This window comes from Colias eurytheme, chromosome 2 (genome assembly GCF_061535395.1).
Source record: "Colias eurytheme isolate Ceu_HAF_F1 chromosome 2, ilColEury1 Martin Lab GWU primary, whole genome shotgun sequence".
Classification (NCBI taxonomy): Eukaryota; Metazoa; Arthropoda; class Insecta; order Lepidoptera; family Pieridae; genus Colias; species Colias eurytheme.
This window is the reverse complement of record NC_142981.1, coordinates 3,663,342-3,680,130: the sequence shown is the minus strand read 5'-3', so window position 1 is coordinate 3,680,130 and position 16,789 is coordinate 3,663,342. Positions and strand designations below refer to the sequence as shown.

At 35.2% G+C, this 16,789-nt stretch overlaps 1 protein-coding gene across 1 annotated transcript; it reads left to right on the top strand.

The window, feature by feature from the left end:
* The first annotated feature begins 185 nt into the window (after window positions 1–185).
* LOC149910181 (dynein axonemal heavy chain 7-like) lies at window positions 186–16,039 on the top strand. Its single transcript, XM_090109142.1, has 31 exons — window positions 186–370; window positions 570–705; window positions 1,279–1,445; window positions 1,834–1,987; window positions 2,634–2,783; window positions 2,972–3,163; window positions 3,242–3,370; window positions 3,495–3,742; window positions 4,070–4,291; window positions 4,485–4,566; window positions 4,711–4,835; window positions 5,031–5,208; window positions 5,302–5,423; window positions 5,845–6,129; window positions 6,397–6,550; window positions 6,778–7,004; window positions 7,740–7,884; window positions 8,234–8,362; window positions 8,638–8,800; window positions 8,917–9,032; window positions 9,179–9,338; window positions 9,509–9,645; window positions 10,187–10,417; window positions 10,652–10,817; window positions 11,032–11,177; window positions 12,670–12,795; window positions 13,030–13,152; window positions 13,384–13,544; window positions 14,258–14,429; window positions 15,116–15,298; window positions 15,878–16,039. The coding sequence occupies exons 1-31, from the start codon at window positions 186–188 to the stop codon at window positions 16,037–16,039; spliced, it is 5,076 nt and encodes a 1,691-aa protein (XP_089965268.1).
* Window positions 16,040–16,789: the final 750 nt, after the last annotated feature.

Genomic DNA, 16,789 nt, shown 5'->3' with positions numbered 1-16,789 from the left:
CGCTTCCGGAAGAAGTGTTAAAATTGCCCCCGGCACGGTCGAAAGCTGCAAAAATTCAAGCATCAAAAGCAGGACCTAGAAAAAGATCTAGCGGTAGGTATACTAGTAGGTCTTGTGAGTATTTCAAAATGGTATAGTTGGAGCTGTTTGGATGTTTATTTTCAGTAATGCAAAGCTTCACAGCCATGAGAAAAGCTCGAGAAGAGTTTAGAGCGAAATTGATGAACTTAATCTGCCAATCGTCGCCCGGGGAAGATGGTGATTCTATCCCCTCTGCTGAGGAGAAGAACATGTTACGATACTATTACTATGTGAGATATGGAATTGATACCATACACGTTGCACCGCTTGATAATAAAATTATTTTACGGTGAGATCAATTTCATTTTTATTTGTAAGCCGTTCTGTTTACTTTGTTTGAATTTTAGTAAAAATGTTGATGCATCTTAAAATCTTTAAATATTTATGAAACTTTTATCTTGATATTATTTTAAAATTTATTTTTGATTAAATTTTTACGTAGAATAAATTCATTTCTGAAGAGTTCGAAACAAAAATCACTGTTTTAGGGTTCATAATTTAATACCAGCAAAACTTAAAAGATGGAAGGAAACTCTCTTTACATGCACAGATGAAATGAGAGAGGACTTCATGATGAGCATGAAAAAAGCCATCGTGGACTTCGTTCTGAAGGATCCTAACACGGTTTGAACACTTTTTTTTGTCTTAAAAAAGTAAATAATTTGGAAAATCCAAAAGTGCACGCCTCATAATTTTTTTTTAATAAATATTTATTAATTATTATTTTTGTTTATTTAATAACAATTAAACCACATCGAATCAGACCCTGAAAAATGAAAGGGTTCTATTCCTGAGCATACTCAAGCGTAAGAGAAAAAAAAAGACTCGATTAGTAAAGTATTTCGGTCGCTATCGTGTTAACAAGAAAAAGGATCCGCACATACAGACACACGGACGTCCAAGACAGAACTTTTTTAAACTGTTTTTTAACTAGTTTAAATAACAAAAATGACATCAAAAATATCATGAACGTTAAAAATAGTGTTTTTTCTTAATATGTGTGTGTATGTATTATCTTACAAGTGCAATGTATGATACATAAAGACATTTTAAGCGCAAAACATCTGATTTTTCAAATCAGATGTTTTGCGCGAAGTGACAGTAGTACCCACCTCAACGCTTCGCTTATGAGGCGTGCAAAACTGAAGCAGATTATTCTCGAATTTTAATTTATGAATAGTTTCGGTTTATTTCTAGGAAGAGTCTTTGGAAGAAGAAGACACACCCCTAAAACAAGAGCTAGCAAAAAAAGATGATGCGTGGAGGAACCGCTATGTGGTCGCCAAGAAGTATGTGAACAAAAACCTGCACAGTGTGAACCCTTGTATTGCACAGGTCTTGCAAATATGGTGGAAGCAGTTCAAGTTAGTATTTATTACTTTTGTGGCAGAAGTTAGTTAGAAAATACATGAATTGTATTTGATTAGTAAGGGTCTTTGATTGTGAAGTCGAAGAATTTTAATATCTTGAATTTGAAGTTGAGAAAATCTATAACGAAAAAGATAATGAAGACATTTATTTCGTGTTTTACCAATGTCTTGCACTTATTACACCTAAATATTTGATTTCACCCCTAAATAAGTCTAGTATTTTGTAATAATTATCTACTTTTAAGCAGACATTACATAGGTATGTAGCACATACTTAAAAAAATTGGGAAAAGATTTCGCAAATGTAGTAATCGTCTGCATCTAAAAATTAAAAATTCCGATTTCGTGTTACCCCACACTGAAGTGATCCTCAATTATATAGCGACCTCCGTCTCATAAGCATGAAGGACATAATGACGACGCACGAGGCGTACGAGCTTCAGGACTTCTGCTTTGTGTGCAAGCGGCATATAGACGCCGCCGGAAATGTGCTAACATTGCAGTGGATACCCACTATACAAGCTGTGTTTTTGCAGGTGACCTGTGAATTGTGATTTATTAAACTAACTTCCCAAACTTGCAAAACTAACTTCCAAAACTAAAAAAAGTGCGTGTGTGCCGAGCACACGTGTCAGAAGTGAAACTTCTTTGGCAAGATTCAAAGATAACAAATTCCGCGCCCTATCAATGCGCCTAAAGAAGTTTCACTTCAAAAATACACTGAAATATGGATCTGTTAAAATTTAATATTATTGTAGGTACTATAGCTGAGCAGCTAATTATAAATTTTATACAAGTAAATCCATTTGTCTTTATCCCATGTTTATTAAAAAATGTACCTACCTATACTTTCGTAAGTGTAAATTGTCCTTGTTCTTTTCGGACTTTCGGTCAACTTGGTTGAACTAAAAATCTTAATCTTATTCGCAAAATATGAACAAATAATAGATATTCTGTTTAATTAATATACTCACTTAGTTAAAAAAAAAGACGGGTTGCACTCCGGGGGTGCCGGCAGAAGTGAAAACTTGATTATTAACGTTGAGCATGTTTGATATCCATCCGTCTTACGCTTTTTCGATCAGGTCACGTGTCCTGACGCGAGTTTAAGATTTTATACCCAACGCCGCTAAAGAAGTTTTCACTTCAAAAATCACTAAACATATTATACTTATTTTTTAGGGTAGCAAAAAGAGACAAATCCCTGAACCAAAACAGGTGTCTAAGATGAAACATTTCTACAACTGCCTTGCTTGCATTATGACTTACAATTTACAAACACTCTGCCTCAAGTCTATGAAAGAGTTTACCGATTACGTCATGGATGTGGGGGTAATACTTCCTTATAAATACTTTATTGTAATAATCGTAATACAATTTTAATAAAAATTGGAATCCTTATAAAATTTCGTTAATTTTTAAAGATCCAAGAGAGCTGCTCGAAATTTTTATACAAGATTTCAGAATTTTCCAGATATTCGGAAAGGAATTCTTTGCCATTCAATTTGATTTATTTTCAGGGCATGAATCAGGGATTCGTTGTTAATTTAGCATTTCAAGATGATGCTATACAATTTGAGCCTTCCTTTAAGCAATTTAGAGATCAGCTTTGTCTTTTGTACGATTTCATAATAGACGCTTGTCGGCAGTCCCCTCGCTTGGAAACTCTGTTGTATCAGGATTACGTGATTACAAGTAGGGTTACATTACGGGTTAGTACACATTTCAAAATAAAATTCGTGTTTGCATTTTATATCACTGGATAATTTCTCTTTGGTTTCAATTTTCAGCCAGTCATAGATAATGATTTAGTTGAAGATTACAAAAAGAAGATAGCAGATTTAATTAATGAGCAGAGAATAGGCCCTGAATTGCGTGTTCAGGATTTTGATGATTACGTCTGCTTACTTAATGGGGAGGTAAGCTCCAGCTTTCTGTATGCGGGTACTATAATATGGAAGTTCGTTTGCTCTCTTTGTTCTTAAATATAATTCATGCCGACAAAAATAATGTTTTCTAACGTACGTAACATGTGTGTTACAGTCAGCAGCAAAAGTAGAGAGCTTCATAAAATCGATACCCGAGAAAACTTTTGAGGAATACTGCGAAGAAGCGGTGAAATTTGTTAACTTGGCGCGGGAAATACCGTCCAAGTTGGAAGGCACGATCACGATCGGCATGTTTCGTATGCAGAGAGGGGATTTGATCACTTCCTTGAAGGGAGCTGCTACAAGATTAGCTAATACTCTGTTGAGAAGAATGACGGAGGATTACCAGAATATGATAAAATCGTTAGCATCCTTATTTTTGAAAATATACGTATAATTATTTTCGCACCTGCTTTCAATCTCGATTAAATACTTATGATTTTACATTATTACAAATTATTTGTACGCCTTAAAATTGTATTACTTAAGAAAACTAGTACATTATTACAACTACTTTCTCTAAAATTTTTATTCAGATAAAAATCAAAAATAAGAGAAAAATATCATAAATTATCCACTCTTCTATACCATATAAATATTTTTCACATCTACCCTCAATTTGTTCAAGCATAAATAAGAAATTATTCACTACAATACCTACTATAGCCCCACTTTATCCCAAATCAACAGCATATACGACGAGTACTCCACCATAGCCACAACCCTTCTAACTCCACCACCCGATACAGCCGCGCTCATGGACCTTATAGCGTATTGCAAGAAAGTAGAGGACATTCTGTTAGACGAAATGGAAGACAAGTTGAGGAATGTACTGCGATACATTATCTTCCTGGGAGACTATACTACGTTCACACCGTTAGAGATGAAGGCGAATAATCAGACTTTCCATTGGTGGGTATAGGTACAAATGGGTTGGAAGTTTGGCCATCTTTTTCTTGGCACTTGTATAAGTTACGTTGTTTTCCTTTGAAATTCTTTCAGAGGTATATATTTCTAATGTTTTCAGCGTTACGATATAATAATAAATTGTTTATTGTATTGTTTGGGTTTACTGTTTTGAATGGGTATAATTTATGATTGTCAGGTATGGAAGAATGCCAGGAGTAACGGAGGAATGTAAAGTGATATGCGACCAAAAGAAGATAGAATATCAAGAGCTATTAAAAGTAAGCTTAAAACTGTTTTCTATATGATTTGTGTGATGTTAGTGGTTTGTTAATATTTTGAACTGAAATAAATTTTAACTTTTACGAATAAAATCGTATATAAATTGATATTTCCGATGTAACTGTTTACATTTGAATGAACAGGTCCGCATCGCCAAGTTTATCGAAGATCTCGATATATTCGAGGAGCAATGCAACGAACTGCAATATTGGGGCGATATCAACGAATTGCCCAAATACGTTACCCGTGCGCGGCGCCTGGATGAAAAGTTAGATTTTTATATATTACCACAATTTCAGGTTAAATTGCATTCTTTCGGAGATTCGTGCAAAAATACATATACCTTGAATTTTTTGGCATTATTTTTTGGGTATTTTATTTTTGTAGCGATTTTTTTTAAAGAGTGAATGCAGTAACATAATAATTATACTTCACAGTTTTAACACAATAATTTTGATGTTAGGTTAGCTAATGCATTGGTAAAGATCGATCAGTTCAACGAAGAGGAAACATCATTTGGTTGGGAAGTGTCGCAGTATCCCAAGAGAAAAGCTGTATACGATAGACTTGTGCCCTTCAAGAAATTATTCGACGCTGGCTATGATTTCCTTGAAAAGTATAATAATTGGATGAAATCCAGGGTAATTTCAATATTTTGAATATAATTTCCATGTAGAGCATATTATTGTGTTTTAAATAAGAAAGTATTCATTTTAAAATAATATTTTATTTAGGTGGGTAGCTACGACCCAGAGGATATTGAAGGCGATGTTGGTTATTATTATAAAATTGTTTACAAATTGGAAAAGTCTTTCCAAGAAAGTCCTGCTACGTTTCAACTTGCTCAATCAGTTCGGTGAGAAATAAAAACTTTATTTCCTTTTTTCGTAAAAAATACTTATTTTGAAACTCTATAAGTTAGTAAATAATAATATTTTTTTATAAATAATTATCTTGCCATTTCTCGGAAAGTTTTATCGATGAGATAGTTCATCATACTGCAATTTATGAAATCGCAAAACAAGAAAACTTTACCTACGTAAAGCCTGTAAGCTCATATTGGTTTTGATACGTAAAAATCTTCTTATATATAAAAATGAATCGCAAAATGTGTTGGTAAGCGCATAACTCGAGAACGGCTGAACCGATTTCGATAATTCTTTTTTTATTATATTCCTTGAAGTACGAGGATGGTTCTTATGCAGAGAAAACGTAAACATGTACCACGGGCGAAGCCGGGGCGGACCGCTAGTGTAAAATAAAATTTTAAACTTCAGGCAGAAAATGGAAGATTTCAAGACTCACATGCCCATAATAAATACTCTCGGTAATCCGGGTATGAAACCTCGCCATTGGGAGAAAGTATCAGAAATTGTTGGCTTTCCTATCGTTGTTGATGAGGAATTGTCACTAGAGAAAGTGATTGATTTCAATCTAGTGGATTATATTGAGAAGTTTGAGAGCATTTCTGAAGCCGCAACTAAAGAAAATAACCTGGAAAAAGCTTTGGATAAGATGATGAAGGAATGGGCGGACCTTAAATTCGATATCCTGCCTTATAAGTCAGTGATTATTCGATTTTTTCTTATTTTTATTTGTATATAATACTATTTGCCAATGAGTTGTTATATTTTAGGGACACTGGCACTTATATTCTGTCGAGTGTGGATGAAATACAGCTTTTGCTGGATGACCATATTGTCAAAACACAGACGATGAAAAACTCACCGTATATAAAACCATTTGAAGAGACTATTATGTAAGCCAACTTAAAGATATCCTTCTTTATTAATATTCGAACATCCCCTAAAATATTTGTTTTTTATTAGTGACTGGGAAGGGAAGTTAGTGTTACTTCAGGAGATATTGGACGAATGGCTGAAAGTTCAAGCTACGTGGATGTACTTGGAGCCTATATTCTCTTCGCCTGATATTCAGCAGCAAATTCCTGAGGAGGGAAGAAGATTCAGTGCTGTTGATAAGGTAATGACAAAAGAAATCGGAATGTTCAATGGGTAATAGAAATTAGCAATAAGAAAATTATGATAACTATCATTTTCATAAGTATTTCATAAGTATGTTAAGATGACTATCATAGTGCACTACAATAATTAATGTAATGTGTAAACTTTTTAAAAATCGGTGCTACTAGCACATTATACATAAAAGTAATGTTATTTTGTTATTTACTTATTGTTTAACCATAATAGATGTGGCGAGAAATTATGAAAGCAGCTTTCACGGAGCCGCGTGTACTTGACGTTATAACCATCGAGAAAATGTTGGACAGACTCAAGAAATCCAATAATCTCTTGGAGATGGTCCAACGTGGTCTCAACGCGTATCTCGAGAAGAAGCGCTTGTACTTCCCGAGATTCTTCTTCTTATCCAATGATGAGCTTCTGGAAATTCTGTCAGAAACAAAAGATCCTATGCGGTAGGTACAGATGTCTATTTTGTATGTAGGAATAGTTATAATAAAAGTCAGTTGATTTTTAAAACAATTCTTTAAAATCATGCTAGTTTCCTACATTTATGAAATCACTTATTTCATTTCTCTTTGCGAGAACATTAAAGCCTTTAAAAGTTGACAAGTGTAGAGAAAGGTACGTTCCAACTTATTGCTATAAATTCGAGCTAAGCTTTTCAAACATAGAGTAAGTACGCTTTAAATGTCAGAGAAGCCTTTCAACTCTAAAATTTACACAAAAGATTACTTTTTCTTTTCTTGCACTGTTGATGGAAGCACTTAGAACTGAAGTTAAAAGTTTATTTTTCATTGAAATTGTATTTAGCGTTCACCTCTGAATAGCTTTTTTTGTAAGAAAATGTAAGACGATATTCACAATAATATCGTAATTCATTTTCATTATAATTGTTCATACATTATGAATAAATGAATGACATTAATGTATGAACAATTATAATGAAAATGTTTTATTGCTATGAAAATAAATACATACAATAAAGACAAGACTTAACAGAAACAGCAAAGGACGGCCTTATCGCTACAGACGCTAACATTATTAATTGTAGGAAGACAAATTTAATGAAATGCAAAAAAATAAATATAAGAAATATGCTCGTAAAAGTTGTTTATTGAAGTATGATTTAATTTTTGTTCTACTTTAATATGTGAAAACATAAACATCGATGATATTATAATTTATAGTGTCCAACCGCACCTCAAGAAGTGTTTCGAGGGCATAGCGAAACTATCGTTTACCGAAGATATGGTGGTGACTCACATGCGTTCCTCCGAGGGAGAGATCGTGGAGCTCACTATCACTATCAATACCGCTGCGGCTAGGGGACAGGTGGGTTTTGAATTATTTGTTGTTTTTTGTAATGAAAATTAAATGTGTGGTAGGATAGGAAAATTGTATGGTTACCTTTTTAATTTTCAATTTATTTTCTCATATTTCTTTAATCCACATTTATTATAATTTTATTATTATCCATCTTCGAAACCGAAATCTTAATGCCATAATATTAAAATTGAAAACGCCCTACACTCTAAATACACCAACTTTTGTTAATTCCTTCCATGCAGATCGCCTATTAACCACATAAAAATGCGTTACCAAATATATTACCATATTTTTTTCAATATATAGCTCTCTAAATATTCAAATGATATAAATTGTTTTCTTTTAACATGTTAAGGTGGAGAAATGGTTGTTAGAGCTGGAGATAGCAATGAAATCGTCTGTACATCACGTAGTGGCGTTATCGTACGATGATTACTTGAAACGGCCAAGGGAGAATTGGGTGTTGATCTGGCCCGGACAGGCTGTGAGTTGTTTCCTTTTTCAATAATACGAGATTTTGTCTTTATTCGAAAATTCGATGTAAAATGCGAAAACTTTACCAATATAATATATAATTTGTATGAAAATTAACATTGAAATTATCGATGTGACGACATTCTTATTGAAATACCAAGGAAGAAAAGATCATTAAAAAACCTATAAAGTAATGATAAATCCACTAATGAGAATGTGCTAATATGACATTTTCCATTAGTGCATTTAGTCCAATAAAACTTAAGACGAATCATATCAAATCAGGTACAATGCATAGCGATGACGTTCTGGACGTCCGAAGTAACGGAAGCCATCCATATCAGCATACCAGCAATGAGGGCTTACTGGGATAAGTGTAACTACCAGATTTCCAAGATTGTCGACTTGGTCAGAGGTGAACTGAGTTTGCAGAACAGGATAACATTGGGTAAGTTATTGTCTCAAACCTTTTAACAGGCATATTTTTCAGGGCTTATTTTTTTGGGTGTACGAAGTAAAAGTAGCGAAGTATCAATAGGTCCATAATAATATTTTCTATTTCAGGTGCTTTAGTAGTGTTGGATGTGCATGCAAGAGATGTGTTAATGGAGCTCATTGAATTCAACGTGCAAACTGATAATGACTTTAATTGGCTATCTCAAATTAGGTATTACTGGGAGGTAAGTCACTTCCTATTGCTTAATTTTAATTTTCTGTGTGATATTTTAAAATTTGACTATAATTCATACAATTTTCTTTATGTGCAATTAGAACAAAGTAAATTTATTTTATAGAACATGTAATTATCATCAATTAAATTTGGCAGGAACAAGAAGAAGACCTAAGTTGGCAGATAGCAACAAGAATGATAAACTCCCAACTCATGTACGGTTATGAATATCTCGGTAATACTGGAAGACTAGTGGTGACGCCACTCACTGATCGGTGCTTTAGGACGCTGTTTGGAGCCTTGCATCTTAATCTTGGTAAGATTTTTTAGAGATGGGTAAAATTGCATGTCCGTAATAAATGTTTTGGGTGCAAAAGTTATTCTGATAGGAATGAATGGGATCTTAGTAGATTTATAAAAGAATAATTATAGAACTAACTGCATAAGTAAAAATGCTATAAGAATATGCTTAAAATGTTTCTAAAGGTGGAGCACCAGAAGGACCAGCTGGTACTGGCAAAACAGAAACTACGAAAGATTTGGCTAAAGCAGTCGCTAAGCAATGTGTCGTGTTCAACTGTTCCGATGGTCTGGATTATATTGCGCTTGGGAAATTCTTCAAGGTACGATTTACAAACGAATCAGATAATTTATGTTTATTGTATAAATCTTTTGTTATATGTTCATTAGTAACTAATAAAGAAAATTAAAAAGCTTTGAATGATTTTATAAAGAAAAAGATTAGATAAAGACACGAGACACAAGACACAAGTTTTGGTACTTTTCTCCAATACACAAACTACCTTTTTTACTCATCTCATTTTTGTGTATCTTTTGACTTGCAATATATTCAGTGTCATTGATGAAATTTGTTGACGTGACAACGTCTTATAATTCGATAGAGCCGGTTGCACGCACGAAAAAACATGACTCATGCGGCGTTACCTTGCTCTGAGGCGTTCCATGTAAGGCTTGAAGTGCAAGCGAGAGCGCGGAACGAGCGACAAAGAAGCACAATCGGACGTTGTCACGTTCAACTATCGTCAGTAAACCGACTTTACAGACAACCAATTTTTTTTTGTTATTTACTCCATCAAACGTAGGTGCATACGCAAATAGATTGCTTGTCGCAGTTTATTTTCCACAATTTAACTTTTCAATCAGGGTCTCGCCTCTTGCGGTGCTTGGTCCTGCTTCGACGAGTTCAACCGCATCGATCTCGAAGTGCTATCAGTAGTGGCGCAACAGATCCTGTCCATACAACGCGGTATTAACTCGGGAGCCACTGAACTGCTGTTTGAAGGGACCCTGCTGCACCTGGACAAGAGCTGTGCGGTGTTTATTACGATGAACCCTGGGTATGCTGGACGGTCGGAACTGCCGGATAATTTGAAGGTTGGTGAATTGTAATTTATTTTTAATATGAAGAGCTAAAATCTTATCAATATTTCATGATGAAATTTAATTCCAAATATGTTTACTTGCTTGAAAGTCGTCGTCTTAATGGATGTCACTTAATGTTCAAATAAATTTTTAGTTACCAAAAACCAGATGGACGATCTTGATAAACGTTTATACAATCATACTAGAAAGGGGATATAGCAATTAATCCAACCTTTTATTTCACAGGCGCTATTCCGCTCAGTGGCCATGATGGTGCCGGATTATGTGTTAATATCTGAAATCGAACTTTACGCCTTTGGCTATTTGAACGCTAAGCCCCTCGCTGTGAAAATCGTCGCTACGTACCGGCTGTGCTCTGAACAATTATCCTCGCAGAGTCATTACGATTATGGTAAATATACCCAGAATAGTAAAATAATTTTAACTGTTTTGAGATTTTCTTCTTTATACTTTTGTCGCATTATGCTATTTTGTTTGTACTTGTTTAATGTTTTCTTATCATCTTTACGGTCAGTTTGTTCTTAATTTATTTAAGTCTATTAGGATCTTACGTCAATTTTTACTTAAATTTACGCAAATACTAATACGCAAAAACGTAAAAATAGGAATGCGTGCAGTAAAATCTGTACTAAGAGCTGCCGGTGCTTTGAAGCTAAGATACCCAGATGAAGACGAAGATGTTATCCTGCTACGGTCAATTAAGGACGTAAATTTGCCCAAGTTCTTGGAACACGACGTGCCATTGTTTATGGTAAGCTTCATTACAATTTTCAGCTAAATAATTTTTAATGTATTCATTTTATAACGTTTTACTTTTCACACATTTTTCTAAAAAAAAATTACGGAAAATATTTAATCCAAGAATTATTATCGGTTATAAAGTAAATGAAACGTATTTAATGAATCTGTTAACGCATTGTTGGCGTATCACATACAAGTAAAACATTCAAAGGCAAGGGTCCAAGCCCCATGTCGAATTCGGTTGTTATTGGGAGCTCTAATGAGGAATTCATCAGTCAGACAAGAGTTTGGAATTGTGCCCAGAGTGTAATAAATTTGCTCTTGGTCGGGGCTTGGACTTGAATTGGGTGCCCTTTAAAATTCAATAATATTATTTAAAATAGTTTGGAAAATCCAAAAGTGCACGCCTCATAATTTTTTTTTAATAAATATTTATTAATTATTATTTTTGTTTATTTAATAACAATTAAACCACATCGAATCAGACCCTGAAAAATGAAAGGGTTCTATTCCTGAGCATACTCAAGCGTAAGAGAAAAAAAAAGACTCGATTAGTAAAGTACTTCGGTCGCTATCGTGTTAACAAGAAAAAGGATCCGCACATACAGACACACGGACGTCCAAGACAGAACTTTTTTAAACTGTTTTTTAACTAGTTTAAATAACAAAAATGACATCAAAAATATCATGAACGTTAAAAATAGTGTTTTTTCTTAATATGTGCGTGTATGTATTATCTTACAAGTGCAATGTATGATACATAAAGACATTTTAAGTTTGAAAAATCAGATGTTTTGCGCGAAGTGACAGTAGTACCCACCTCAACGCTTCGCTTATGAGGCGTGCAATATTCTGTTGTATTCATATATATAACGAATTGTAAGGCAACGATGTCTTTTTCTTATAATTCACTGATTCTTCTATGTTAAGTCTAATAATTATATTATTGCGCTTAAATAATTGCAATGCCTACATCACGTTTCGCACGATATGTAATATTTTTCATTAAAATATTATAATTCTATACTCTTCTTTTTCTGTTCTTGAACGCACTGATCCACTTTTTATCAGTCGTCTAAGGGCCACAGCAGACATGCCACTTCTATCATCGGCATTCGGAGATTGATGTCTGATAATACAGGAGTTATCCTTTCGACAGTAATTGCATTTACAATATGTTCAGTTTTCTAATGCGTATAAACGAGTAAACATTCCAACAGTGATAGCCATAAACATGTTGAAATTGCTATTTTTGGTTTTATGGCATTCAAATGCTTTATAAATATAAATTTATAAAGAATAGAAAAATAGATGGCGCGCGGTGTGTCCCTTAGACACATAAAACTGAAAGAATAGAATAAATTCGATCGCTCTGGCGGGTCACGAGTGGCTGAGTTGGTCAGGCATCCCGGAATGGCGCGAAAGGATGCGGGTTTGAGTCCCGCCTCGTGATCGAATTTTTTCTATTCTTTATAAATTTATAGCCATAAACATATTCTCAGGGTATAATCGGTGACCTGTTCCCCGGCTTGCCTCTACCACAAGCTGGTTTGCCGCACCTCGTGGCGTGTTTGCGCGAGGTTTGCGGCCCGCTCAACTTGCAGGCTAATGACTTCTTTGTGGAGAAGGTATGTATGATGGAAGGTTGGAGGAGTTGGTAGAAATTAAATGGTACAGCTAGGTTTTGTTATAGCTGAAATTATTTTTGTACCATTGATTTTAAATTCCTTACTCACATGAACGAGATTTGTTCATATAATATTCCTAGGATCCTTACAATATTTTTCTGGCAATTTTAAGTATTTAATTTGAATTTTATTCGCACATTTTCTGATTTCTGTACAATCTGTTAAAATATGTAGGTACTGCAACTATACGAGATGATACTTGTCCGCCACGGGCTGATGTTGGTGGGACTTCCGTTCTCGGGCAAAACAAAATGCTACCACGCGCTCGGACATGCACTGGCTTTAGTGTCTGAAAAGGTAAAATTTTTTTTAATGAGAATAAAGAATCTTTAAACTGAACTGCTCTAAATGTTTTATTTAATTACTGTGGTTTTAATTGAAAGTGCGTTTGATTTTACATAATACATATTATCACTCGATCTTTGACTACATTACAGTTTTCTCTCAGGACTATTTTACCTTAAGAGATAATGATTATACCTTATGTCGGTGCTAGTCCTCTGCCAGAAAATAATGACCTTATTACAGGGTCTAATGGAAGAAAACGCAGTAGAATGGACAGTAATAAACCCCAAGTCGATAACCATGGGCCAGCTGTACGGGCAGTTCGACCCTGTGTCTCACGAGTGGTCGGATGGGATTCTGGCCGTTAGCTATCGCGCTTTTGCTGTTTCTACTAATAATAACAGGTAATATAGTGCTCTATGTCAGTCTAGGTAAGTCAATCGCAGGATTTAATGGAGAACGCAGTAGAATTGACGGTGATAAACCCCCAATTCGATCACGTCAAGCTGTTTGATAATACTTTTTTGGATATCTTTAAATATGGTTCTCTATGTCTTTGGTTTGATCTATGTTGCCTGGCAATATGGAAAATTCATAAGAATAAGTAGAATATTCTGCTTTGTCGTATAATTGTAATATTACAATTCCGTTAGAGCTAGTGAAAAAATGGTACTTATAATCAATCAAATTCAATAAAATTATTATAAAAACTAAAATCCATTAATTTAGACCACTTTACGTTTCACTGGTCTAAAGTTGTGCATTAACCATGTGGCAACTAAACCTAAATAGCGTTTAATTGGATTTTCTTCGTCGTACCTCCCGACAATAGAACTTTCGAACAACAACCATTAAGGCCTAAACGGCTATCCATCTGCTACTTTAAATTGGTTGAATTTTTTTTAAGCTGAAAACTTTATTTCTCAACATTGTCACATGTGTCCACTTCTCCTCTAAATAAACGCTTTTAATTTCTACTTTCATAATTCATCAAGAAATACAAAGTAAAAAGTGTAGCTTTATTTGTATTAACATCCCTGATTGCTGATATAGAAAATTATACTTGGGCTAAATTTGGGCAATATTATAACTTATGCCCAAAATTGTAACTCCCTAGAAAATGGTTAGTCTTCGACGGTCCAGTGGACGCGATCTGGATCGAAAACTTGAATACTGTACTGGATGACAACAAGAAGTTGTGCCTCATGAGTGGTGAGATAATCCAGCTGGCGCCTACCACCAACTTGATGTTCGAGCCGATGGACTTGGAAGCGGCCTCGCCGGCTACGGTAAGATCTTAATAAAGGAATTTTAAAATTTTAAAGCAACATAAAGTAGAGAATATACAAAAAAATGAATGCTCACTTTACGCAAAAATATTGTAATACAGACATTAGACACTAGACACAAAGTTATAAAAATGTTGTGTGGTTTTATGAAACCACGGTAAAAGTGAAACTTAGGCACAAAATTATCGTATTTGTACGATAATGACTCCGAACACTGCTTTATACCTACTCGGCAGCCGACCGTCACGCGACATGCGCTACGCAGACCAAAAAGTTTGAGACGATGTAATAAAAGTTTCACTTTAAAAATTTAGGGCATAATGTCCTAAAAAGAACGCTTGTTTTAGGAAATATCGAACTTTATTAAGTTGCGAATGTTTATGTTAAAGTGAAACTTTTATTACATCGTCTCAAACTTTTTGGTCTGTGTAGCGCATGTCGCGTGACGGTCGAACCGTACGATAATTATCGTACAAATACGATAATTTTGTCATTGTTGTGCCTAAGTTTCACTTTTACCGTGGTTTCATAAAACCACACAACATTTTTTTTATTACATTGACAATTGACAATTCTCTTTAAAACTCTGGTACATTTTAAACTTGTTTTTAAAATATGTTTTTAGCAACTAAACTTTGTCATTTAACGAGTGTTTACTACAAATACGAGAGTCTTCTGACCACCAGGTATCCCGCTGCGGCATGATTTACATGGAGCCCAAAGGTCTCGGCTGGAAGTGCCTGCTGGAGTCGTGGCTGAACACGCTCCCGCGCGCTCTGCACGGCTTCAGCCGCAACGTGGTGCGCGCGCTGTTCACGCGCTTCCTCTCGCCGCTGCTCTGGCTCGTCGAGTACTCGGGGCTGGTGAAGGTGAGTGGGGGGGGGGGGGGATACACACGACACACGATACACATGACACACATGACACACTACACACGATACACATGACACACGATACACATGACACACGATACACATGACACACATGACACTGACACGATACACATGACACACGATACACATGACACACGATACACATGACACACGACACACGATACACATGACACACGATACACATGACACACGACACACGATACACATGACACACGATACACATGACACACATGACACACGACACACGACACACGATACACATGACACACGATACACATGATACACATGACACACGACACACGATACACATGACACACGATACACATGACACACGATACACATGACACACGACACACGATACACATGACACACGATACACGATACACATGACACACGATACACATGACACACATGACACACGACACACGACACACGATACACATGACACACGATACACATGACACACATGACACACGACACACGATACACATGACACACGATACACATGACACACGATACACATGACACACGACACACGATACGACACACGATAAGGGCTCGGCTGGAAAGTGCCTGCTCGAATCGTGGCTGCACACAACAACATACACATTCACGATACCCACGAACTACGTGTTCGTAGTTAAAGAGAACGTACACACTCATAATACACATGAGAACATAGTAGTTAGCAAGCAAGAACAAACTGAGGGTATGTAATAATTGATAGGAACGAAAATACAATACTCATGAACACGTAAGAGTTGAAAAAAAAAACGAACACACTCATGATACACATGAGCACATAGTAGTTGAAAAGAACGGACACACTCATGATACACATGATTTTATAAAATTGAAATGTAAAAGTGCCCTATTCACAAAACTTCAATTTTATTTTGGTATTGATTGCAATACCAAATCCAGTATATTAGGTTCAGTATATTATTATCTATTGATCTATGATATAGGTATTGTATTCCTGATATGTTATTCATTTTCATTCCATAGCAAATGTACGTGACATCTCGGTCGAATTTAGTGGTGGCGTGTATGAATTTATTCGACACATTTATGGATGACTTCAACGATGACAAATATATGGAGCAGATCTCAGATCTCGACGTGCGAGCTCAACTCGAGGTATTTATTTAAATCCTAGCAATTTTAAACCAATATCGAAGTATTTAATATTTTGCATTGTGCTTGATTCATTTCTTATTTTCTTTAAATTATATAAATTAAATATTATTCTTAGGGTGTCTTTTTCTTCTCGTGTATTTGGTCAATTGGAGCCACTTTGGAAGCAAATAGTCGTTTAAAGTTTGATATGATGTTCCGCGGATTGCTCGAAAAGGAATTTCCTGAAAAGGTACTGTTGTTAATTTTACATCTGCTTAAATATACATATTTTTAAATTACATTATTTTATACATTAACTAGCGGTCCGCCCCGGCTTCGCCCGTGGTT

Excerpts from the sequence above, each read along its gene's own strand:
- LOC149910181 (XM_090109142.1), top strand. The coding sequence starts at position 186 with ATGAGAAAAGCTCGAGAAGAGTTTAGAGCGAAATTGATGAACTTAATC. Across the intron at positions 1,988-2,633 it reads TACAAGCTGTGTTTTTGCAG|GGTAGCAAAAAGAGACAAAT; the intron begins GTGACCTGTGAA and ends CTTATTTTTTAG. Across the intron at positions 3,371-3,494 it reads TCTGCTTACTTAATGGGGAG|TCAGCAGCAAAAGTAGAGAG; the intron begins GTAAGCTCCAGC and ends TGTGTGTTACAG.